General features: G+C 41.2%; 1 protein-coding gene across 26 annotated transcripts in view; it reads left to right on the top strand.

Annotated features, from left to right (window-relative positions):
• Nucleotides 1-26,522, top strand: part of LOC113018655 (adhesion G protein-coupled receptor L3) — a 265,269-nt gene that overhangs the window by 160,536 nt on the left and 78,211 nt on the right. For 21 of the 26 annotated variants that reach the window (XM_026161934.1, XM_026161936.1, XM_026161935.1 and 18 more), the window contains 4 exons: nucleotides 15,853-16,203; nucleotides 19,656-19,759; nucleotides 23,499-23,684; nucleotides 25,713-25,751. In XM_026161934.1, coding sequence (XP_026017719.1) covers nucleotides 15,853-16,203; nucleotides 19,656-19,759; nucleotides 23,499-23,684; nucleotides 25,713-25,751 — 680 coding nt within the window. The remainder of the gene's footprint in view (nucleotides 1-15,852; nucleotides 16,204-19,655; nucleotides 19,760-23,498; nucleotides 23,685-25,712; nucleotides 25,752-26,522) is intronic. The other 5 variants (XM_026161925.1, XM_026161929.1, XM_026161933.1 and 2 more) reach the window with 1 other exon arrangement.

The following is a 26,522-nucleotide window of genomic DNA, read 5'->3' on the forward strand; positions in this document are numbered from 1 at the left end:
TCAAGATCTTTGAACTCCGTCCAGATTGGACTTGAGGTTGGGTTGATTCTGTCCCCCGGGCCTTATGTTTGACACCCCTACCCTGGGCGATGAGTGATTTTACTTTACTAATGACTCTTTTGATCTCACCCCAGCTATTTTTAAACTTTTTATTAGCGTGTTTGTTCTGGCTGACACTTTTTATGTGTTGCGTGAAGAACAGCTTGGCATGGCACGTCTTGTTTTTGTCGGATTTTGGTCAAACACTGATAAACATATGCATTTATACTTAAAGAGTGTGTGGGCTAGTGGCAATTGGCTGTGGGGTATGGTGCTCAGTGTATTTTGATTCGTCCCAAATTGGAAGCGAAGCACAGTTTAACACATGGCGACGTACTGCAGACAGATGACTATTAAAAACTGTGCCTAGCATAAATCTAAGCACCATTTTTAGCATTCATATGATGTGTTTTCTTTCATCACATGTAACAATAGGAGAAAAGATTTTTTAGGCACAGAAATAATAATTCTATTGTCTTAAATTCTCAGGCGCGTCGCACATTTTCCGTTTAACTCGAGAGTTTTTCCGCACATTCTTTAGCCACAGGCTTAGGGCTTTTATTCAGTCTGGCTGTTGACTTTGAAAAAGGAACAAGTGACTGCTCACATTAAACTTCCCAGAACTCTTTTGAAAAGTCTAATTTCTCCACTCCATTGTTCTTTTTATAAATTGGTGCTTGTTGGGAAGCATAAAACGGAGAAAAAGAACCTGTTTTGACACACCAAGGTAATTCTTTGCGCTATCTCATCAACAGCTCCAGTCAAAAATGTCACAAGTTATTTGACTGTGAAATCCTTACTCCTGCTTTCTCTATGGAGCTTTATTCTACCTGCCGCTTGCCAGTTTAATTTATTTTCTTTAGCTGGCTGCTACTTTTCTCAAAAATTTTTTTTTTTTTTTTTTTTACACATCGAGTCACGCTCCAGCACACCCTGTAATGCATTCATTCTTTCAGTGGCCGTACTTACAGCGTTCACTTTTGACGATGCATGACTGTCCAAAATGTAATATGTCGTAGTTAAGGACCTTAGAGTGGTGTTATGTGCTTTTTATATTAGATGGTTCGGCGTTTATACGCAGTGGTCACACATTTCTGTCATGTAGAAACTTGCAAGTGCAAAGTCTCAGCAGCAGACTTCCAGTGAGAAGTGTTTGATTGTGTTATTGGCTGCTGTTGCAGAACAGGCTACCCTCCAAAGAGTCTGCTGCATAAATATAGATAGTAAAATGTTGCATTAAGTGAATGGATGGAGTTGCAGAGCAAATATAAACGTCAGATAAACAGACTGATCGAGGAATGAAAGAGTGATTGAATGGGCTCCAGAGTAAGGAAGGATACAGACTTAATCTGAATAAAGCACTGGCTGTTAGCTTCCACATGGTTGTCTCTCACGAGTAGCCTAATTTTAAGATGGCAGGATAGTCACAACCACATTGTTTGAATCAGCATCGGCGTACCACTTCACTGCACACAAATTAGTCTGTACTCGCAGCTGTATTGCATTGTTTCTTCCATTAATTTGCTAGTCCGGTGAGGATGCGCAAAGAGGAAACCTGGAAACATCTGTCAGAGAAAAGCACAACGATGAACCAGCTGAGAAAGTGTGGAAAATGAGGATATGATTCCTTTTGATGCAACAATGTGAGTTGTTTTTAAGCTAAAAAGAAATGCTAAGTGTTAGTTGTAGTTCATTCTGAGTCATTGTTGTCATTCAGCGAGCCCAGAACAAATGATTCGATGAACCACAGAACACTAGAGAGTCAAAAGCCGATGTAGTCTCTTCCTTTTCCTGCAAACATGAGCTTCTGAAATTTGATCCAGTGTCATGATCACAGTGCCTGTTAGCGCTTACAGAAAGGTGTCATTCTCTGATCGCACTAACACAAGCTCATTTCCACTTGTGCTTCCACTTCCACGAGCATGCCTGACCTGCCACAGCAGTGGAGCATGGTACATGGGCAACAGAGCAGCAGATACATGGCCAGACCCACAGCTGGGGCTCCATTGCCGTATGCCCAGGGTACAGCACATGTTACGGGGGGAGTAGGTTGGGGCAGGGGGATGATGACTGGAATTGCCAAAACCACATTACAACCTTAAAAAATGTGTCCAATTTAAAAAATCTACAAATTAGGTTGGATGTGCACACTGGCTGTGAGCTTCACTTAATTGTCCACTTGCAGCCTCCTCAACAAGCCGACCAGTATTTTGATCCAGACAGGATGTTTTTAAAGACAGATGATCCATGCACAAGTGTGCTCGTCTGATAATTAATTTCATTAACTTGCAGTAGAAAGTGTAGCTTTTAGTAGGCAGATATAAAAGCTCTGTTATCACTTTTCATGATCGCATTCAATGCTGATTATGTGAGGACAGCTGAAATAAATTTGCTGTGTTAATATTTTTAAAGCATAAATGAAAATAAAGCTTGAGGACAACACTACATGAATGGTTAGTAAGCATGCATGCAAGCATGAACTTAAAAAAAAAACATGGTGGTAAATGGAAAATATTACAAAGGCCAAAGCAACCTCTCTAGAGCATGTTGATCTGACAGTAGCTGACTCTCAACTATCCATCAGCCAGCGCTTCAAATTCACCTTTTGTAGTGTTTTTCACCTCCTCCATCACTTTGCGATTCAGCTCAATCATCTCCTTCACTGAGGACAGACTTCACGGGATTGTTTTAGGACTACGAAGATTGCCGCCCAGCAAGTTGAGGAGCTGCATGAAATTAGTATCAACGCTGTTAGTTGAAGACCAGGCAGCCAAAAGAAAAAAAAAAAAAAGAAATCCTTGAAAAAATTGATGTTCCAATGAAACCAAATATGTCCCATCACATGGACAATTTTCTTACTGAAGGACTGCCACGGGTAACAACTGAAAACAATTACTCCTTCTCTCAACTGCTTTATGTTTACTGTCATTGGTTCTCATCCAACAAAGTGCTAATGAATAACCCTGAAACAGATCCTGAAATGGTTCATTTGGAAATATACCAGTTTTTAGGTTTGTACCTTGCTTAGAAAATACCAAATCAAACATATTTTAACTAACAGTTTCAACTAGTACGACCCATCTCAGCTGGACTTTACGCTAATCAGCAAAGGTAATTATGCTAACATGCTAAACGACATGTTAGCATATTATTCACTTAAAAAAGACCTCCTTTAGATAAACAAACACGATAACTAATTATCGTTTGTATTTTGATGCTACTGTGTTCTCACTATATACTGGAGTGTATACTGGGGTTAAATATATTTAACCTCGCTCCTGATTTTTAGCACTGCATGTAGCGCAAACAACAGTCAAGTCAAAAACGGACTTTTACTTTGCGGGTTTTCATCCAACGCAGTAGAGACAACAGAAATGACACTGTGTAGTTCTGTTCTAACTATTCATTAAGTCACTAAGGATCACTGTTTCAAAGAGAAGACTGCCATTAATTAAATAAAAGAACAATAAAGTAGATTCAGAGCATCAGAAGACACACAAAAGCTGATGTTGGAATTCGGTGTAATGAATTGTGCATTTGTTGGCTTTACAATTTGTTGGCTTTACATTCTTGAATGAACAGATCAACCCTAACTTGACCGCAATTCCCTGCGTCATTTAAAACATGCGACCCAAGATGCTGTAGAACAGGTTACAGAGCTGAGTCATTTTCACATATTTATTGACTCTCAAGCTACAAATTTCTGAGCAGATCTCAGTAAATGTAATAAAGTTGCTTCATTTACCGTCTGTAACTTTGCATATTCTGGGTAAAAGAGAGGCAGCGCACTGCAAACAGTGCTCCGCAGGAAATCAGAAAATATCCATTATCAAAGCAGACTGTTTTCTTACTCTCGCAGCAACGTTAAGTGGGGGTGAAATTTAAATCTGGCATGTTATGCTATTTGTATTTTTATGTTTAGTTTGATCACCTGTCTGTGAAGAGGAATATATGAGATTATTATGCATATTAATTTAATTAAAAAAACACATTGAAATGTTCTTGTAAACTGTGGTTATGATTAAGTTTTGGAATCTTCTAGTCGTAATTAATAGTTCATAATTATTCTATAAACATTACATTGATGTAATAAATATTCTAACAGCTTTCAGAATATATAAGATCCCTCTAGTTCATGATTTACTACCGTGCCGGGAAAAAACAACAAACAATAAAAGGACCCCTCTTGACAAATGATACCCTGCCTCTGATTGTAATACTAAATTCTTAAGTCATTACAACAGTTTAAAACAATGAGACATGTATATAACCTCAAAAGCTTTAAAAATAGTGCCCCTGCTAGCAAACTAGCTAGCTAGCTAATTGAGAAGCTAGCTAGCTAGCTAAATATCCCTCTCAAAATTGTCTGTTGATTGTTGATCCCTCTCAAAATTGTCTGATCTTCCCTTATGCTGCCAAGATGGCAATCATCTTGAAATATATACAGCTGTTCACAATACTATTTTTTTTAACCTTTTTTTCTTTTTATATGTTCTTAAATACACTTATGTAAGCCTAAACATGGAAGCACGTGATTTCCTTTTGCAGTATGTGTCTTGATCTTAGCGATGAATATTTTTGCGTAGCTCGCTTCCAATGAAGTTATCTCCACAATGACGGTATCAGTTACAAAACTATAAAGCTTTTTTCCTGACAAACTTAGCTGTGGAAAGGACTTTCTCCAGGCCTCGACTTTACCAGACTAACCTCTGTGCTGTCTGCCACAGTGAGCATGAGGCGCTCGCTGCATTAACTCCACAGGACAGGAAAGGCAAGGGCAGCCACATGAGAAAATTTGCCTCAGCCTCTCTCACCTGCTGCTGCTGTCTGTAGCAGTAACATACCATCCATAAGTTAATATTCCAAGCTGCTTCCACAGCCTTTTTATGCCGGCGTAACACCAAGACTCTGAGAGATTTCTATGTTTAGCCTCACATCATCGATTAAACATTATAATTAGAGGTGGGAATCACCATACATCCCACGATACGATATTTTCACAATACTTAACGCACGATACGATATTATTGCAATTTTTTTTAATATTTTGCGATATTCAGATTCTGTACAGAAAGGTAAACTTTATCAATATTCATTTTATCTAATATCAAAGTCTCACACTCAGTCTTTCTCTCATTTAAGTCAGTTTTATTGTTGACAAACTGAACGGTTTGTATTACAGTCTAGTCCAACTTAATTGAATGCAACCATCTGGTACGATTATAGCTATTCTGAACTATGCAATTTATGAAAACTATGCAGCCCATTCAGCAACTGAAGAATTTGAAAGTAAATTAAAACAAAAAATAATTTTACATTAAATAAAAAAGTTTTAAACATAATTAAAATAAAACGTCTTAAATTAAAATAAACTGTCATGTTTATTGCTGCCAAAAATAAGTTAAACACATTTGGACAGTGAAGGAATGTCAGGATTCTTGCTCAGAAAAAGGATCAACATGCTCTGAAGTCAGAGCACAAAAACCTTTTTTGTAACAAAATATCGATTTCTGCTGTCCCTGTATCGATACATTATTAGCAAACAAAATATCACGATACTACACGGTATCGATTTTTTCCCCCACCCCTAATTATAATGGTGTGTTTGTTGTGAATGGCTTTAATTATGCCTGATTATGACACTTTACAGAAATCAGCAGTGCCTCTGTGGTCTTTGATTCATCTTGCCGTTTTAGTCAAACGCCCTCTCATGTCTGCGTGTGTCGCTGCGTGAGTGACTGTTTTCATCGACTCATGATTGGTGCATTTGATGTGGCACAGTTGGTGTCATGGATACATTCATTGTCTGACAATCTTGTAATTCTGCCACATGTTGCCATCTGGCCCAGGCACAACGCCAGCCCTGCTGGCCTGGAGAGAGTCAGCAGACGTGACACCCCGACCTTCATGCCGAAACAGCCAATGTTTTGGACGTTCGGGCCATCTTGGCTCTATTTGGAAGAGCCTGACACATGCTAAATTGATTAAGACTGTCTAAGCAGTAAATGCAGGCTGGCAAAGTCGCTGCAGATAATGTGAGTGTGACTCAGTGTGCTTTTAAAGGCAACAAACTGTTGTCCTTTCTGTTCCACTGCTCATGTGCTTGGCTTAGAATAACTGTCATCACTTTTTTCTGCTTTTTTTTTGACAAGCTATTATATAGATTCAGAGATACCCTGCATTTGTCATATATCATCATAGTTTTTTTTTTTATCCTTACAATGCTTTGAGGAATATAATGCTGAGCAATTCAAACCAAATGCTACCGTTCCATAAAAATGCAGCCTTTTGCTTGCTGAATGAAGCCCTTTTTGATGTTGGGGCTTAGGAATGTAGGCTACATGCTTATTTGCAGGCGAGGCACTTATCACATGCCTGGTGCACCTCTCGCAGAGGGCAATTTTCTTCGAGGGAAAGTGCAAGGTTTAGGATTATAGTCGAAAATGATTTTTCTAACACGTGTACGCAAATCTGTGCACCCAACCCTGATGTTGCACATACACAAACTTATGCACAAATTCTTCTAGCAAACCCTTTAATGCCGCAACACAATGGCCTTCTGTTAGTAATGCAGCTTTAGATTTTTTTTGCACTGAGAGAGCGAGCTCGTTGTCGTTGTTTAAGAGATGTTTTTGGATGTTTCACAGCAGGGCTAAAAACAAATTGTGATATATTAGCAAATATAATTGCTGTGCCCATTTTTCTGAGACTGAATTAGGGGAGACCTTTGAGCAGGTATGCCCATGTTTCAGGTAGTTTACAATGTGCCATGTGCTCATACCCTCTCTGTGATACCCTAATATATATCATATGCGTCTCTCCTCCTGACTGGTCATCCATCACTGGCCTTGGCGGCTCTGCCTTGATCCAGAAATCATACACAGATCACCTGTGTAGTGAGAGAGGTGGCAGGCAATCCCTCAATTAAGGCCAACAACCAATCCATCTCTCCTGACGTTTGCAGAAATGGGAAAAAAAAACATAAAGTCACAGTCAAAGTTCTTTGCAAGACAAATATTTGTGATTTCTCGCATTGTTTGTAGTGTATGCATTTGGGTGTTTTAGTTCCGGGATCTTTTCCACCACATCTCGTCTTTTATAACTCCTCATGTGTGATTTTATGTGAGTATGTGTGTGGAAGCTGGTTTCTCTAGAGCCCCCCAAAATTGCCACAGTAAATTTAACAGGCTTGGTAAGCTCGGTGGCCCACAAGCTCAAAGTGATTTATTTTGGCCAATCAACCGAGTAAATCTGATTGGAGGCTTCTAAAGCATCTTTAACTCTCTTTATCACCAGTGTCAGATTGGCCGTATCCATTTGGCCCTTTCTGCTGTTGGTTGACGTTATTTTGAGAAGCTTTGCTCTTTTTCTTTTTCTTTGGCAAACGGTGGGACCTTGGAGGAGCGTGCTTTTCCTTTAGTGATTTCGCAATTCCCTCTGCGCGTGTCCTCGCACCTTACTTTTTCCTCTTTCTGCCTTCCCTGATATGTTTGACGATGTTTGGCTGTGTCACTAGCCACTAGAGACTCAAGGTTTGGCTCTAAGGATAAAAACTCATTCCAGCATTCTTCCTTGTAGCTTGATGCTAAATATTGGGTTTCTGTACACTGTGAGTTTGAATGCAACCCTATCACAGCTTTGTCTTTCATACTGTAGACATGTAGACTTGGAACAGATTTGCATACTTCTTATTACCACGCTTCACTGGTAGGGCGAATTGAGCGCCTTTTCGAGATGTGAAAATATAAATGTAGAGATTAAATTCAGAAGATCCTGTTTTGCAAATGCACAAAAGCTACGTTCACATTAGGCTAAAACACTGCTTGTTTACTGCACAGCTGTGGCTAATTCATCCTTCAGTACTTCAGGATAGCGCATTTGCAGGCAGACTTAGCTCATATCTCTTCTGTCATTTACCTCAAACACAGTGAGTGTCTCTCCGGGCCCGTGTCCATGTGTGCATACATATCAGCCCGGTGCATACGCTTCTCCCAGCACTGTGTGACCTCCATCGATGCCCTCTCAAGTCCTGGGAAGAGAGCTCGGGAATGAGAAATTAATTGCCAAACAATGCATGGCTCCCATCCATTATGGTTCTCATCATGTCAGATGATATCGAAGCATTACCGGATGTCTGGCTGCATAATTTACTGCACCTCCTCCCCACCAACACCCACAGCAGCAGCAGCAGCAGCCCCGCACCCACAGCCCCAGTTACACTCCCTGATGGATTTGTAGGCTTGTCTCAAAAGGTTCCATTTAATGGCAGGACGACTTTCATCATAATTATCATCATTTTATTTTCAACCCATTCCCCTCAACTCATGAAGACGTGTAGCATTTCAGTGGGATTGTATGACATAAACATTAGGGAAATGAGTGAATAAAGCCGTGAAAGTAATGGCTACTGATGTTGTGTTATGAAAGAGATGCTACTGCTTTTATTATTTTTCTCTGCATAGATGAAAAAAAAATGTCCCAAGATAAAATTTTACATTATGATTCTGATTTATGATCGCTTAGCTGTTGTCTGAATGAGTGAACAAGCCAGTTCTCTTTGCCATATCAGGTTAGAGCCACATTGGGATGTAATCTCTTCATTTTACATTAAACATTTTGTCTTACATTTAGGAACATCAATTAAATGTGCTTAAAGTGAAGCTAAAGAGTCATAAAGTTTATTTCTTTTGAGCCTGCTAGCATGACATGCAGCATTGATGTATGTTGACTTTTATGACTATCAATTTAGTTCAATATCCATTTCTACAGAGAAGCTGCAGAAAGCTGATTCAAACTTGTTGGACTTGTCTGAAATTAGAAGTTTGGTTTTTTTTGTCTAGAGTTGATGAAAATATTGACACCTTGCTCTGTACGATGAAGCTTGCTAGCTTTGCGTAAGCCCTGCTAACGGGGGGAAGCAACAGGTGTGACTCTCTCCTTGAAGGAAAATTAAATTTAAGCACTTTTTAAAGCTTCCTAGACAAAAAAAAATCATATCATATTAAATCTTCTGCAAGTAATCAAGGGGCTAACTAGCAAGCTCTGCAGTTTAAGCGAGCTACATAGCAAATTTTTAACCTATCTTGCTCAAAGACGAATGCACTTATGCCACAGTGAGGTATCCATGGTCCTCTGTCTGACCACCCACAAGTCTGTGGTCACAGTTAGTCAGACTTTAATTATAGTTAATCGCCAAATGGGTTTTCACCCAAATTATGCTCAAGCTCACATTTGTTATTCTCAGTAGATTTCAGTTCTCATTACTTTGTGCAATAAAACCAACCAACGACAAGAAAACTCGCTTTTTTCCACAAATTACAATTAGCTACTATTAGCTACTCTGTTAAGCTAATGAACTGTTAAGAGCCACCATGTTCTGGTTTGTCTTGATGCATGCTGCCCAAACAAGACTGCAGTCTTATGCATTGCTTCAAACAGGAGAAACAAATAATCAGACTTTTAAATTGCAAGTATATCACACGGGAATGTTAACATTTTTTTCTTGTTTTGTTCAACAGATTAATTGGAACTGATTAAAAATGTCGTGTACACTACCTCATTTCCTTGAAGAATCCAAAAGCTTTGCCTTCAACATGGTACCCAACAATGTCCAACTTGGGTGGACATCACAGCCACACTGTAATTTGCTCAAAAAGATCTTCTCACTTTTACTTTATACCTCCTATTTCTACAAAACAGTGCTGATGTCATAAAAAAAAAGTAAGACGCAGACGAGTTTACAACGTGAAAGCAGCGCTCTCAGATCAAACATCCAAATGACAGAAGTATCATTATGGCCTGCTAACAACCTTGATCGTGGATTCTGGCTTCACGTACGATTCAGTCTAAAAATATAGCAGCTCACAGAAATCTCATTTCACACGCTTTAAACAAACTTGAAGAAAGTTAATGGGTGACATCACACATAGACTGTCCAAAATTTACTACAGCCCGGCTGAAGATGTAACGCATAAGGGTTCAAATGCTAAAATTAGGAGGTAATTGGGTTCAGCGCGAGGCTGGAAGTGTCACTCTACTGGCTGATGCTCGTTTCATTTTTACCCCCAAAAGCCCTTTCCAGCTCTTTTGATCTCGAGTCTGCAGAAGTTTCTCCGAGACGCAAGTCTGCTCACGGTGCGGAAAGGCACGTCACATGAACCGGATCCATTTCATAATAGCATAGCAGGTTTTTTTCCTGGAGCAAAGTAGAGCGGGCTTATCTAATTGTGGGAGCCACGAGCCCTGGGATACAGAAAGAGAGGCTAATTAGTTAGAAATGAATGCTTTGAAATGAAGCACAAAGCTCTATGTGTGGTGGAAACAGGCTTCACACGTTCGGCGTGGGGCGGGGGGCAACAGAAGCGAGGTGTAAATGATGAGTGCAGCTTGCGTTTCAGTGAGAGTAGAAGTCAGAGTGCCCACAGAAGTTCGCTACTATCCTATGAATGAAAAGGTGGCTGGTGGTGCACGAACATTCGGGACGTTCAGGAGCCCTCAAGCTTAGAAAGCAGGAGCAGCTCGTAGCTCTTATTCTTTTTAATCAACTTTGCAATGCCTTTGAGAACGCATCGAAGCTTAAATATACAGAAGAGGAATCACTTTGAGGTTTGATGTCATTTTATTGAAGTCGAAGAGGACGCTGAAGTGCCTGCTTTGTTTCATGAATCGAGAGGTTGCTGGCATTGGAACATACTTATGGCCTTATTCCCGAGGAATCTTTGCGGTATTCCGCATCATTATAATGTGGAATCTTTTCATACAAAGATCGCTGTATAAAATATCTGGGTAATAAAAGAGTTACTCCAGTTCATTAAGAGACTCAAACCAAAATGTGACAAGCCCTTCATATCGTCCCGTAAGGTCACAGAGTAGTTCCTCGGGGCATACCAAAGACCTGCTCGCATCGTTTTCCCCCCCTCTCGCTCTCTTGTTGTCACTTTGAATCGAATGGGGAAGCTGGCGAAAGCAAAACAAAATGTCCTTGTGTTGTCTCCAAGGCGATAGTGCCTGCAGACTGTGGCTGCTGTCTGCTGCTGCTGGCTTTTCTCTTTTTTTCTCCTGTGCTCATCGCATGGAAAAGATATTTAAGTTTGCTCAAGGACACTTTCTTCTCTTTCATATGTGTGTGTGTGTGTGTGTGTGTGTGTGTGTGTGTGTGTGTGTGTGTGTGTGTGTGTGTGTGTGTGTGTGTGTGTGTGTGTGTGTGTGTGTGTGTGCAGGCATATTTAACATGCAGTATGTAGACAGGACATTCTGAAAAATAATTTGACGGTGGACTCAACGGGATCAAATGGAAGAATGGAATTACATTCCAGACGAGGTTCCCAGTGACTTTAAATTAACCTCATGCCGTGATGGTTATATCCTCCAGTCATATTTCTCTGTCGTATCACCGGCAGCATTCAGGGAGGTGGCACGATGAGTTTTATCATCACTATTCTAAAAGAAATAGTAAACTAAAGAGATCTTATGGCCTCTGACTTCGAGAAGCAGTTGGCGTTTTTCAGTTTTTTGGCAGTGTTTGTTGACAAAATATTCAGAAGGCTATTGCACACGACATAAAATTTGTCATTTCTCCATTTTCATTTGTGTACGCGGGTTTAGCGTCTAAGCAGAGTCGTGCAGCACAACATCCTTTATGCTTAAAGCGTGAATTTCACCCCATCGGCTACTTACTCGGAAAGATTTTCACAGATTCAACTTACGGCAGACAAATAGCTACAATCTCATTTTCAAAACAAGCTGTCCTCCGAAATGAATAACATTAGTCTGGGAGATGAGTGTGCCAGAACCATCTATAAGAAGTAACACCAAAAAGCTACTAACATAAAATATAGAGAGGTTGTATTTTGGGGGGTAATCTTTACCTTGGAAAGAAAGTCAGTACATCACCTCCTTTTACGCTGTGTATAAAGAGAATAGTTTACAGGGGAAATCTGACCGAATCTCACAGTCGTGCAGTCTTTTAAATTAGTTGTCGTTATTTATTGATGAGCTTTGAACCTCTTTTGCTATCAGTGCTAACACTCCTGTAGTGTTTTACTTACAAATCTATGTATGCATTAGAGGCCAGCTGATTTATCGGCAGATTGATGTTATTAAATCTGATCAAACATTAGCTATTCAGGCATTTGTAAAGGCCAGCACTGCAACTTTGCTGTTGGCAACTTGTATTTGGAGTGCGACAAACACAACACCTTGATTATCTAAGTCAGCAGTCCCCAACATTTTTTGCGCCACTTAACGGTTTATGTCCGACAATATTTTCATGGACCGGCCTTTAAGGTGTCGCGGATAAATATAACAAAATAAAACCAGTACCGGTACCAGAAAAAAGAAGATTTATGCATAACACATGGGAAAAGACCCAGGGAAACTGAATTAACGATAAAAACAATTAAAAAAATAAAGATATAAAAACCGATAAAAAACATGAAAACCATAAATTTCACACCCGAGCATCAACTTTCGCGGCCCGGTACCAAACAGCCCGGGGGACCGCTAATCTAAGTAGTTGGGGAGAACGTAACCAGTAAATAAATAACCACATCTAGCAACTGTTTGGTAAATCTGTATTTGGTGTGGCTGAAATAAAAATTATAAATCAAATCAAATCACTTTTATTGTCACATCACATGTGCAGGCACACTGGCACAGCACATGCGAGTGAAATTCTTGTGTGCGATCCCCACAAGCAACAGAGATGTGCAAACACAACAACACAAACGAGCAAAATGAAATATATAATATATAATGAAAATATCATCCGATATCACCAAATATCTGTATCGTCTGAAAAATCCTATATCGTTCAGGGTCTAGTATGCATGCACGTTTTTGGAGGTGGTACAGAATATTCCTATTCCTTTTCCCAATTGCCTATTCAGTCTGGTTCTTACCAAGCAACGTGAGCCCAACATAACATTGGATAGCCTCCAGCACACCTGCGACCCTGAATGAGATAAGCAGAAAAATTAGATGAATGGAACAGCATAATTAAATCCTGCCATCACATACTTAATACCACTTTGTTTTCATGTGAGAACTGTACAGGCTTTTCAGGGTTTCGGCGCTAGCATCTAATGCTTTAAAGCATTAGCTATGTGTGTCTTTTATATACAGTCTATTACCAACAGGAGCTTTAGCCCTCTTGAGTGCACTAAAACAAATAATGGATCAATTTATTGCTGATTACATTCATTTTTTTTAAATTCTAGCATGAGTCATACGAGGAAGAATGTACTCCTCTGTATATTTACTCAGCAAAGAATTACCTCATTATCCGTTTACAGTAGTGAGCTTACATTAGTCTGCATTTATAGGTGTCTAAGCAAAAAACACGCCCTCAGCAAAATCCCTCACGGTCACAATCACTTCAGTATCAGCATTCCTGACCAGTACAATCATCCCCTTATCCTAACAGGCCCCTCAGCACACCTGTTTAGCCACCGGCTTATCTTCGCCGGCGCACTGTGACCTTTGCTGACCCCCATATGAGCTGTGAATATCCATGATCAGATTCCCATCAGGTGCTCTAATGGTTTTTCTTTTACAACACGCAGTTTTAGCACCTCCAGCTGATTTCAGTTATCCTGAGATTGATTGTGCTTCCCCTTTTCCAGGGTTTGGCGTATCGTATACGAGGTCATTTCTTCTCAAATACAGATATGAATACGCGTAAATGAGTTATCTCATAAATAATGAAATAAATAGACTGGTGGTGCCCTTGAAGATATTTCTTCGTCCCATTTCCACGATGATCGCAGCTGAAGGCTGCTGCGGAGCAGATTGATGACGCCGGTTAATAGGGGATGTAGGATGTAAATGGGGATGTCTTGGTCGGCTGGTGGAAATGCTAAATAAGTATTTGAGCATTCGTGTGGTTTCTTTAAAGCCCTGTTGACGGGTGGCAGTGTCAGTTTATGATGCTGACGAGGGCTGGCGTGTGTGACTGTACATTTGTGCTGGGCTTATTTTAAGCGCTTGCACCCATATCCACTTCTGTGACAGCCTGCTGTTTGAAATGTTTGTGTTTCCCACTTACCACTGTTGTCTGCTACGTGCGCTAATTTGTGTTGTTTTTGTTTTTTCCTGCCTGCGATAGAAATTTGGAAGTTGTAAAAGCTGCATTATCGGGTAGTCGGGAGTAAATAGGCTCTGCGTGCCTTTAGTTCACATTGCAGCTCAATGAGGTTCTTGTTATAGTTCCGCTTTACTGATGGAGTGCCTCCACAGGAGTGTCCAAGGTACCTGCAGATCTTGAAAACACAACAAACTCTTTTGTTAGCGGGAGAAGACAAATACTCAATCAGTCTGGAACTCTCGCCGCGGCGGCAAACTATTTAATCAACCGTGGCTGTCGTCGAACGCTGTTAAGCGTTAAATGCATTGACTGCTGATAGAAGTCGGATGTCATTACAGCCTCCGGGGGCTTCTGCGTCCCCAACAGCGGCGCTAATTTATGCTGTCTTATTTTGCTCCTACCAAATTTACCATACAGAGAAATTGTCCGATTGTAAATTGAATCAGAGGGAATTGCGTTTCGAGGAGGATGGGAGGGAGTGAGGGGGTGTCTGTTATCTGAGCTCTCTGGGACGCGTGACGTCCATTACGTGTGCCAACCTAAAATCAACCCTCATTACATTTTGTTTTGCTCTCACTTCTGTCACTTCTGTCATCTTGATTGTATCTTTGCATTAGTCGGAAACGACAAATGTCACAAATTGCATTTTTTTCTTTTTGCTGAGGTCCAAATTGTGTGGGTGTGTGTGAGAGAGAGAGGGAGAGCACTCTCATTTGTTTAAAGAGTCTACAGCAAGCTTTCTTCTTTCGAATCGCTTTCAGTAATAGGATCACGACATACAGAAATGTCAGGGTAGCAAAAATAGCACTGTATAAAGAATAATACAGATTATACATATTATTAAAATAGAGTAAAAATATTCCATTGGGCATATTTTTGTAGACTAAAGCCAAGCTTTGGAAAATGCATTATGAAGCATGGCCTCCCCATGTGTCCTCTGACCTTCTCTGGCTTAATCGAGTCCACGCATTCATAAAAAGCCTGTAGCTAAATTAATTTGGGACCTCTATTTTCCAATCAGGGGCCCAAGGGAAAGCTTCTAAAAGGGACAGGATGGATGAGAAGATGGCGTGATTGATGACAGGGAGTCAAAGAGCGGTATGTGCTTTTGAGTAGGAGGAAGAGGATTACCGAGCCGGTGTGCGAGCACATCTCGGTGCACGCCGGTGTTATGATAGCCTTTGTCCCCCAACAGCTCAGGCAAACAGCGTCATTAGCAAAAACCTCCTGGAGTGTAACCGCAGGGAAGACTCGCATGCAGGAAACAGGTATTTCAGTTTGTCCCGGCTGACCTCGAAATAGCACGGAGCTACAAAACCCGGGTATTGACTCGCAGAGATATGCCCTCGTCAACAGCCGCATTTAGACTACACAGCTGGAAGTTTGTGTAGTGTGTGTAAGCTTAGCCGACGGGGGTCTAGAACTAGACCAAACGCACACCCGTGTAAGTCACACCTGCCAGTTCCAGTTGATCCTCTTTCAACTGTTTTCTTTCAACTGACACATGGAGAAGGAGGAAAGAATAAACCCGCATGCATACACTCAGGCTTGGTTTTTTTTTCTACCTGCACCAAAATAAATTTTCTCTCAGCGACACAGACGGAGTAAAAAAAATTATTAAAAATTAAATTAAAAGCAAAATTATTTGCTTTCAAGTTTCTTAAATTTTTTTTTTACATTTGAATTCATCGGCTCACTTTGTCGTCCCCTTTCTCTTTGTCGTTTCCTAGAAACGTCCTCCTCGATAATGGTGTACATGGATACCACGACCACAACAACGAGGACCTCCACCAGACCTCCTGTTACCACGACAACCACGACATCCAGGACCACCACCACCAAGGTGCCCGCCACGACGCCTTTGGTGGTCCAGTTGCCACGAACCACATCGGCAGTGGTGGAACCGTACCAGACGGTCTTGGAAGATTTGGAGCAAGAAGATGTCAACGCGGCCCCGGCCACCGCTAAGCTACCAAATCTTAGGGTGGAGTACTGCAGTCCACTGGTGATGATGGACGTGTCCTGGCCGAGGACGAAGCAGGGAACGTTAGCCAAGATGCCCTGTCCACCTGGATCATTAGGTATTTATATTTATTTATTTTGTCCTGTCTCACTTTACTGGCCGCAGCAGATGGATGTCTAGTTCTGCTTGAGGTTTCTTCCTGTTAAAGGAGGGTTTTTCTTTCCCACTGTCGCCAACTGCTTGCTCATTGAGGAGAATGTAATTGCTGGGCTAAAGTGCCCTGAGACGGCTGTTGTTGTGAATTGATACTGTACAGTTAAATAAAATTGTATTGAATTGAATTGAAGGAAAAGTTAGAGCAGGACTAAGACATGAGCATGTATGGATAGAGCCAGGAACATCTTGTTGCTAGGGGAAAGTGTATATTCCCTGACTAGCTAGCAAGTGGTTGCTGGACTTTGCTAGCTGTTGCTAGGTGAAAAAACGGTTGCAAAGAGGGTGCTGCACCAACACCCTGTTAGTGAGTGTTTGCAAACTAAATCAGCCACAAAGTAACCATGTGGATGGAGTGAAACTTGAAAAAGTTGTCTCATCACTGAAACCAACCAATTTCAAAAGGTGCAACTCTTATTTTGAAGGTGAACGACTCCTTTTCAAGTGGTTGCAGAGTTACTGCAGACAAGTTGCCAACTTTTATGCAAACAATGTGTGACTGCAGCAGTCTTATAGCAACCAAAGCAATCTCAAGGAGGTTTCAGTGCAGCATGCTACTTTGCAACTAATTTTTCTAGCAACCTCTGACAACCACTGTCAATACACATTTTTCCCCAGTTACTAGGTTACATGGGGTCAATGGCAGGTCTTTACACCTGAGTGGGGGCTAAGGTAGTGTATTATCGTCCCAATAAACTCAGAGATAAAAAAGTAGTAGCAGCAACTGTAATTACCCATGATATTCAATCTAGACTTCCATAACAAGCCTACCTACGCACAGATAAAATTGAACTTCACGGAAAGAAGGTTCTGGTCAGTGGCCGTCCGCTGCTCCGAGTACTTGGACATGGGTTAAATATAGAGAATTAGTTTCACTACAGGGATCAATAAAAAGATATCCTTCCAGGCTGAATTCCTTTACAGTTGCTTGGTACAAATAACATAAGTTATCCCGTGCAGTGTAGGTGATGACATTTTTAGTGCACTCACTTTTAAGGTCTTTCCCCGGAGAAGAGATTTAATTATCTGGTGAAGCTGTTGGCTTGTACGCTGTTTCTGTTGTTGTCGTTGTCATCTTTTCTGTTGTGGATGCTGTAGCATTTGGAACTATTCTCCCAGATCTCTTCATTTTCTTTGGTCAAAACCAGGAAAATAGGTTTGCACGTGCCTCACGCACCTCAGATGGGCGTATGATTTATTCATTGCGTTTCCTGCCGCTTACATAATGCCAGTGACATTACGTCAAATAACGACCTGCAGTTGACCTAATCACTCCCTGCAAATCTCAAAGATTCCCATGTTTAGAGCTGAAAGCGCTCTCCTGATGAGATACGCGGATGTGCTTTCTTTGCTTCTCGTCTGTGTGAGGATGTCAGCTCTCTCCTTAGGAGACACAGTCTACTGTGAGCCTCTTTGCCTTGATGTTGTCACCGTGTGTGTTTTGTTTATGTTTACACTCCCCCTGCAGCACTCATTCTCTCGCCTCCTGTCCTCCTAACTCACTCTCTCCTCCTGACTCACTGATGCACGGCTAAAGATAGCTTAGCATCGCATCTGTGTGGAAACTGGTAACCGGCACGGCGCACGGCCATATTTACTTCTTGTCTCTCAGGGCGCAATTCATGTAATTAATTAGCGGCTAAACACGTTTGCGTTCGGCTCTTTTGAAAGGGCTGCTGCGCTTCATTTGTCAGGCATCGGGCCTTTGTTTGTGCGTGTCTCGTTCGAGCCCCGTCGCCGTATCGATACTAAGAGAATGGAGGCCTGAGTACATCGAGATTAAATCAACGTTGGCCGGCTTTTGATATAAAAGCTTTACCTCAGGAAGTAAAAACTCGGGGGGAGCACTTCATATTTAAATGGAACCTGGCTATGATCAAATTATTTTTTAAGGCCAATCCTCTCGTAATACACGGATGAAGATTATAGTCCATCCATCCATTTTCCATCCAGAGTTCAGGGCCAATCTCTAGCAGGGCCAGATTATGGTAGGAGAAATTAAAGGGGTTACCTACTACATTCATACAGTTGTTGCATCAGCAAAATAACTCAGTGTTAATAATAAATGATTAAAACATAAAACAAAAGCTGTCATGCTTTATTTTATACATAGTAGAGTGACATCATAGCCCCCAAATCCTGCTCGAATGCTGGAAAAAGTCTGTTCGTTTCATCAATCAGCACCGAGATTCAGGCCCACACATTTACATACAGTCTTCATTACTGGGTAACACCAGCACCCATCGAGACCTCACTAACAGGCATCACATGGCAAGATAAGAGCCACACATACCCCACCTCCTCTCAGCGCTACTCTTCAAAGCCATTGCACTTCAGACGGCACTGCCAAGCAATACACAACTGTGCGAGCTTCCTCTGCCACTCGTTGAAAGTTCCTCGAGCTCCTCTTCCATGTACCATCACTTCGCCCGCTGTCATCCCCCAGCATTCCTCCGACTCCCTCTTCTTTCTCCCTCTGTCTTTTATGCCCCTTTGCCTCTAAATATAGGCAGAAATACAGAGTCCCTTATCTTATAAACCCATCAAACGTACAGCTGTCCAAGGTGGACCGGGGAAGGAAATTATATGTCAGTCAAAAGTTCTATCTGTTAATACCGGCAGTCTCACCCTCCCTTTAAGTACAAGCAAGGGCGATTTAATGTCAGCGTGTAGCCGTGCTGATGTCAGCTATGAAAATATGGGAGCAAATTATTTGAGGCGCGCGGCAGAACGAGTCAACAAGCAAGCTGCATTTCTACATTTCTACCTCGATGCCATTTTGCAGTAACAGTGAGTTCAGCTGAAAGCGATGGTAGGTACAGCAGATTCAGAGGGGCTTAACAGACACTGGTCAGTTTCTGGATGTGTGTTTGTGCTAAAGTCAAAAATGGAGCGTTTTGCAAGGAGCTCACTCACCGGAGCACCTCTCTGTCAGCAGAGAGCCCGTCTTAATTGACCTTCCTGATGAATTCAAGCTAGGGCAGACTTAATTGGTACCTATTTTGGTGCGTTTTCTTGCGTATGCAGGAGCCGAACTGTCACACACATGCAGACGCCGTCTGACTTTTAATGATTAAATACAGACGCCGCGTGGGCAACTCCAACTGGCCTCGAGTGAAGCAACTTCATTTCAGTCGCTATAAGATAAAGCTGTCCAATTACATTTTTCTACATCCATTAATTTAATCACTTGAAGAATTATGCTCCTTGGGATTTTCTTGCAAATAGCAAAAGTACTACACAAAATATGGATAAAGTTGATTGTCTGAGCGTTTACAAACCCAATCTAGTAAATCTGACGCAGTTCTTCCCACAAAGCCTCTTAACTCTCCTCCCTATCTCTCGTTCGCTCTCTAGGTGTGGCCTCATACATGTGCATGGGCCCCGAAGGATACTGGGACTCCCAGGGGCCTGACTTTAGCAACTGTACCTCGCCTTGGGTCAACATCATCAGCCAAAAGGTAACAAAAGTATTGGAAAAGAAAGATGCACAGATTCACAGGGTATATAATTTAGTTCATGGACTGCTTTTGTGTGTGTGTTTGTTTTTCCTGATTAGCAATTATCACACATTTCTCTTTAGAATAAAATTGTGGGAAAAAGCTTGAAGATAGCCTGGAGGATTTGAGCTTAAATGTATTTGGATTTAGCTTGAACACAACGGCACCCTTTTACCTTATTCTGACGAACGTTCGCCGCACATCACAATGCACATCGGGGATGCGTACATCATTTGTACTCAGAGGACTTTAGTTTTTGTGTGGGGTTTTTTTTTCTCCTTTTGTCCTATTGTCTCTTCTTAATTGGTCCATTAATGTCATCGATTAGCCAAAGGCTTTACTCAATAGAAAGGTTATTCTTGTGCGTGCATGTGTTTGGCGTGAGTGGGTGGCTGGGTTGGGTTGGAGTGAAAACCAATACCACAGGATCATAGTGTAATAGCCTGCTGTGGGTAACAGCTAATGCAGACCGCTTTCTGTCTTACATGAACCGGCGGTTATTTGCATTCTATACTTCTCAAGTGCAAACGATTCGGATCTCCTCCTCTGCAGGCGATTTATTATGCAAAGCTCCATATTTATAAAGCTCCCGTTGTTAAAATCTGTAAGGGAATCAAATCTTAAAGGAGGGGAAGGTTACTGCAAGGGAGGATCAGGGTTCCAGGTTATGAATTGCAGGCAGTGCTGCAAATGTTCTCCCTTAAACTCATAGGACCCCGAGGCGTACATGTTATAACGCTTATGGTGTACTCGACGGCACAAAGCTCAGCCCATTAAACAAACGGCAGTTTGCGGATATGGATGGAGAACGGCTGTTGGGTAACAAAATAGAAGGCGGGGAAATTATCAGGTGCATTTCTGTGCAGCGCGGGCCCATTTCAGCAGTGCAATAAAGCTCAGCAACTGGCTGCTGTTTAGAGAAATTAACTACAGCAAAGCTTTTTCTGAACCTGCTGTGGCGGGCGGCTCACTTCAGGTCTAACAGGGTGACTCTAGTGTAGAGTAATGCCTGTTAAGTTCTACAGAAAGATGTGACAATCAAAATATGCACGCTTTTTTTAAACAAAGGTGTTATTAATCTTTTCTTATTTTTAAAACAAATCACACTCCGGCAGCGTGCCTGTCGGAGCAGAGACAGGAAGACTCTAATGAAGATCAACCTGTCAGACAATTGGAATGCCCATCTGGCACTTCGTTATTTTATATCTAGGGCCATTGTCCTGTATGTGGCACTGCTCATTACCAGATGGTTTCTCAAAATGAGAAAGGAAGATATAAAGCACGAAAAGGAAAGGAAATGACACGAGACAAGCAGAAGGGAGAAAAAGAAAGCAGAGCTATTTACCTAGCATCCCCACATCCCCTCATTAAGAGACGAGAGCAGGGAGGGTAAAGAGGAAAACATCTTCCAAAGAAACATTCCTCTGCTTACACCTCTGTAAAGACCAATTTAAGCAGCCTAATTGGCTTCACTAATAAACTCACAGGCGATGATAGCAGGTAATGTCAGAGTAAATCAGGACGATCCTGTTTTAGATGATACCACCGCTGTTTTGGGGCTCATCTTACGACTCGATTAGTTCAATCTTTAAAGGGAACTGACCCAGAGCGTAAGACCCAGATATGTATTGGGCATTTAATCAACTCTAGATTTATTTACTGAGGCTACACAGTTTCCCATTGTAGTCATCGACATATGCAACATGCAGGGCTGTCTTATCGGTCACCATTGCTGTCAGGTAATTTCAAGCATTACTCATTAAAGTGATCTGTTTCTCAGTTACTGTGTGATTTATTTCTAAAAGAATGTGGCATTTATTTTATTTCTTTTTCATTTAAATCTCTGTCGTCAAAGCGTTTTGAACAAAAGCAGTGTTTTGTTGGCATCAGGGGAAACCTTTTCATATATTATTTGAAAAAATTCCTGTAACTGCTTTGTTTTTGTTTTAAATAATGTGCTCTTTGGGAACTTATTGAGGAAAGATTGTTGGTTTTGCTTTTTGGTGGAAACTCTGAGCTAAAATGAAAACTGTGGGTAGCAGTTTTAAGGTTACTTAGCTAGTAAGCTAAGTAAGCTAGCTTACTTAGCTTACTAGCTAAGTAAGCTAGCTCTAGCTCATCTGTTGGTGTTTTAATATTTTTAATTTATGTTTCGCAAGCATACTATATTAGGTGATAGTGAAAAAACTCAGTTTTTACTCTTATTTTGATATTTGATATCTTTCACTGCATATAAAAAGTTAGTTTTACATTTTTGCTAATATGTTTCATCAGCAAAGGAATTCAAAACACAGCATCCAGTACTTATTTTGTTAAAGTTCCACAAATCAAACTTCAGCAATGCTTTACGGACCTGCTTACTGTGCGAAACTCTCACTTCTTTGTATTTTGCTTCCGAGGAAGCTGAGGTTCTTGTCTTTAGCAAGTTTTTATTTGGACACTTGAAGCTTTTCACTTATTCTTAGTCCAGTCCTTACATGTGACAATTTTCAGAGCAATATTTCATTGTTTGTTAAGCCGATTAACACTAACTTGTGAATCTGTCAAGCACAAAAAAGCACCTAACTCAATAGATAAACCAGCGTTCTGTCTACACAGAGCAGAAAAAGTTGGTATTTTAGCCACTTTGCAACTATTAGCCTGCGACAAAACATAAAATTTGTTCCCACTGCTTTAATTTCTTCAGTTCTACTAAAAATTGCAAGAATAATATCGTTTGACGGGCATAAATTAGTGTTTGTGCCCCAACCAAGTGATTCCCCTTGGTATGGTGTAATTCCTGATGACTACTGTACTTAAAGAAATGACGGGAAAGCCTGAAACAGTTTGGGCTGTGTTAAAGAATACCATGTATTGACTTTCAGGCTTGTCAATTGCACAGTTTTTGTCTTATATATTTATATATCTACATGTATATTTGCATGTTTCAGTAAACCACTGCAGTCATGTTCCGTTATCTTAGCAAAATATAAAGAAACGGTGGTTGGCTCAAGACTTTCTCACAGTACTGTAAAGTAGCTAAGCTATGATTGAACGATGACATTTCATAGGAGGGCTTTAGAGAATGTCAGAAGCTTTAATTTTACAGTATGTATACATTTGGCTGAACTATTTCTGCAGTGAAAACTGGAAGTAATGTTTAAGATATGAAAGGTTCACTGTGCAAATAAAAAAAAGCAATAATTTTCATACAACAATAAAAGGGTGACGGTGAGAGTAATCGTTTTCCTTGTCAGATTCTAGCACATTCGCATAACTTGTTGAACTTCATATATTCAGTGCTGTGTATACACTGTTATCCCCAAGCTGCACTGCTCTCTATTAGTTTTTACAAAGGTGTAAGGCTTTCTTGGGAAATTCCCTCAATAGTCTCATAATTATGTCTGGATGCAATATTGGCTCCTAGTGTTCAGTCGGCTGAGGATCGTCTCACCACATTAATTGTGTGCGATATTGCAGCAGTTGCAGAAAAGGTTTAGGTTAAACGCCTTTTATTTTAGGGGGCATTATACATGAATACAGTAATTTGTCATGTTTTCTAGAGTGTTCTTTTTGAATGCCACAGCAGCAAAAAGCAAAGGACCTGGGGTTGTTTTGATTTGCCTTTAGTTATAGAGAAAAACATTCCGTACAAGCCAGCCGCCTCGTTTAAAAACTTCACAAATTCAGCTTTAACTGGATTGGCTGTCCCATTCCTTAGATAAAAGCCGGAGAGACGGCGGCGGTCATCGCCCGGGAGCTGGCAGAGCAAACCAAGAGCAATCTTCAGGCGGGGGACATCACCTACACGGTGAAGGCCATGGTTCAGCTGGTGGATCTGCTTGACGTGCAGCTGAGGAACCTCACACCAGGTGGCAAAGACAGTGCAGCACGGAGCCTCAATAAGGTATCGGAGGAAACTGGTTTACACATATTTATTTGAATGATTTGATTTGCTAGAGCTGCTTTTGTGTGTAAGCATCCATTAATTCCGACTGTTAAGTTTCCGGTCTAGAGGCCTGCCTACCACAAGGCTTCAATCGGAACCCGACCAGTAGATATTCTTTTAATTATCTGCCGCTTGGCTCTGTGCTGTTGAGTAAAATGATATTCCCCGTTTTTCCCTGTAGTCTGCCTCATAATAAAAACCGACTTTCAATTTCGAGCACTTCTCTTACACTAAGTGCAATCAATTTTTACACTGACGCAGTTTTAAAAGTTGCCGTCCAGGCGCCAACATTTGCCCCGCTTGTGTTTTTTGTTTTTGCTAATGCGACGGGGTAAGATTCCAGCGGGCTGGATGCGAGCGGTGGGGGGTGCAGAGCGTTTCATATTCGCTGAACTTGAATCTAATGTATTTATTACCCAATTCACAGCAGAGCACAGTAAGGGGCACTCAGGCAGAGAGAGCTAAAATAATACATTCTATCTGCTGAGCGGCCAACAGAAAAGCAAACATCAGTGAAATTCAAAATGTCAATCGTTAATTTCCTGGAGCGGCATCACTTGTAGACGAACTCGAACACCTGTTCTCGGATTGCTTTTTTGGGACTGTTTTTTATTTCATTGCTGCAACAGACACAGATGTCCCTATTGAGGTTTTAGTGCCAGTTTTCTCCAATGGAGAGGGAAGGCAGTAAAGATGGCCAAAAGGCCTCAGAAGGGAAACTTGATGAGCGAAATGGCATCGGAGCAACTAGAGTTTATAATACCTCTCGAAAAAATAAATACTGGCTTCACATAAAACAGACTGTTTGAGGGAGAGGCGACTAACGTGGTGTCGGTTGCCACCTAAGTCTTTAGTCTCTTTTTTAAAGTTGATGAAATGGCAAAAAAAGAGAGAAAGCAGCCGTATTGAAGGGGTGAGGCGGAAAAGCTTTTGCAACAGGGATAATTTATTCAAGAGGTCAGGGCTTACCAGTGATTTATAATTCTCTGTCTGCTGATATACAGTCCATTTTTTGCAGTACGGTGCATCTATGGAACAAAAAAACGTCCCTACGGGTTTTTCTTGTGCTCCGCATCCCTCGCCAGTGAGACGTCTCCCAACGGAGACACCGGAGTCCACAAAACTCTTCTTCTTCTTCTTCTTCTTCTTCTCTGTTTTGGCAATACCAAAGTTCAATCATTTTGACACAATCTGCTAAGCAAATTAAAGATTTTTTTCTTCTTTTTTTTTGTTAATATAATGAAGCAGAGCAGACTTTGCCAGCAAACAATGAAAGGATTGAGTTGGCAAACGGTGAGATCAGTGTCGTTTTCATGATCAAACGGTTAGCTGGCTAACGGTGCGGATGGGAACGCTTCCAGAAGAGTGGGCTGTGATGTAGAGCAAGAGGCTCCTTTATGGGGAAATGGTACTCTTTGGAGCTAATCTGCATGGGATTTAGCACGGTACTAGAACCTATCTGTTAAGCCACACAGCAGCTCTGTTGGCTACACCGCCTGTATCAGAACTCAATTAAAATGATTCACTCCCCATGCAGTCCTAACAGCACTTCTTTGTGCCTCAGCTCCCTGTCTGTTTTTTTTTCTTCTTTCTTTCTTTCAGGTATGCTAAAATGCTATTAGCATTAACTCTTCTTCGGTGGTGGCAGACGTTTAATGGATAACTGCACCGTGTTCTCTTGGGAAATTTCTCAAATAAAACATAAAACTTAAAATGTGACAACCTAGAAATCAAAGTTAAGAGTGTCATGCAGTATGCTTTTTCCTACTGGTCTCGTATGTCTAATTTTAGGGCTAATTAACACGAGTCTCTACTTTTTTTCCCCACATATTACACAGTCATTGTGCCAAGTGCTTTTCATAAAACTGTAGAGTGAATGTTTTAGTTTCTCACTTACTTTGAAATCTGTACTTCAAGCTGAAATGTTTCATGTGGAATTGCCTGACTCTTTTTTTATGCTAACTCTTGAATTTCTTTGGGTTGCAGTTGCAGAAGAGAGAGCGCTCGTGTCGGTTTTATGTTCAGGTATTTGGACCAAATTTTATTCCTCACTTCCTGCTCTTCGTTTCCTCATTGTGGTAACTTGTGCTGTCGTTTTCCATTTTTAACCACAGAATGTGAAACTTGGCCTTTTGAAGTGGCGCCCAGTGCCACAGTATCAAAGTCACTACATGTGTGTGCCATGTGTCGCCTTTCCTTGCAACGCTTGTCTTAAATCAAAGGGTCAAATTTCATTTTTGTCATCGTGTCTCAACTTTTAGTTTATTATTCATATTTTTCACCCACCACCCTGCATGCATATGACATGTAATGATAGTTTCTTGGCACGAGCCTGAGAGTTCCTCTATTTTGAGATGCCGTAGATCCTTTGTGGATTTTCTCAAGTGTCTCAATCATTTTAAAAATGCCCCAGAACTATCATATCAGCACTGCTTTCCAGTGAAATAACCCACATAAGTGGAAAGCATCAGTCAAAAATAATGCTATCGGGCATGTAGCACATGCCTGCATCTCTCAGCAAAAGCTTAAGAGCCAAAAGAACTGACCTCATTATACCAACAAGTCAACTTCTAACTACTCTTCTAGCTACTAAGTCAGCCAAAGGTATGACATGTTATGATTCTGCATGATGCATAATACATATTTGTCCCAATTTGGGGGGTTGAGGGGTTCTCTTGCTTCTCTCAGCTGTTTCTCGGGCTACCGAGTGGGATTTGTTGTCCCTGAGGTGACTTTTTAGCTGCCATCAGGATAATTTCTACCTTGACGAGAACTATGGGAGAAGTTGACATCCCT

This window comes from Astatotilapia calliptera, chromosome 3 (assembly GCF_900246225.1).
Source record: "Astatotilapia calliptera chromosome 3, fAstCal1.2, whole genome shotgun sequence".
Taxonomy (NCBI): domain Eukaryota; kingdom Metazoa; phylum Chordata; class Actinopteri; order Cichliformes; family Cichlidae; genus Astatotilapia; species Astatotilapia calliptera.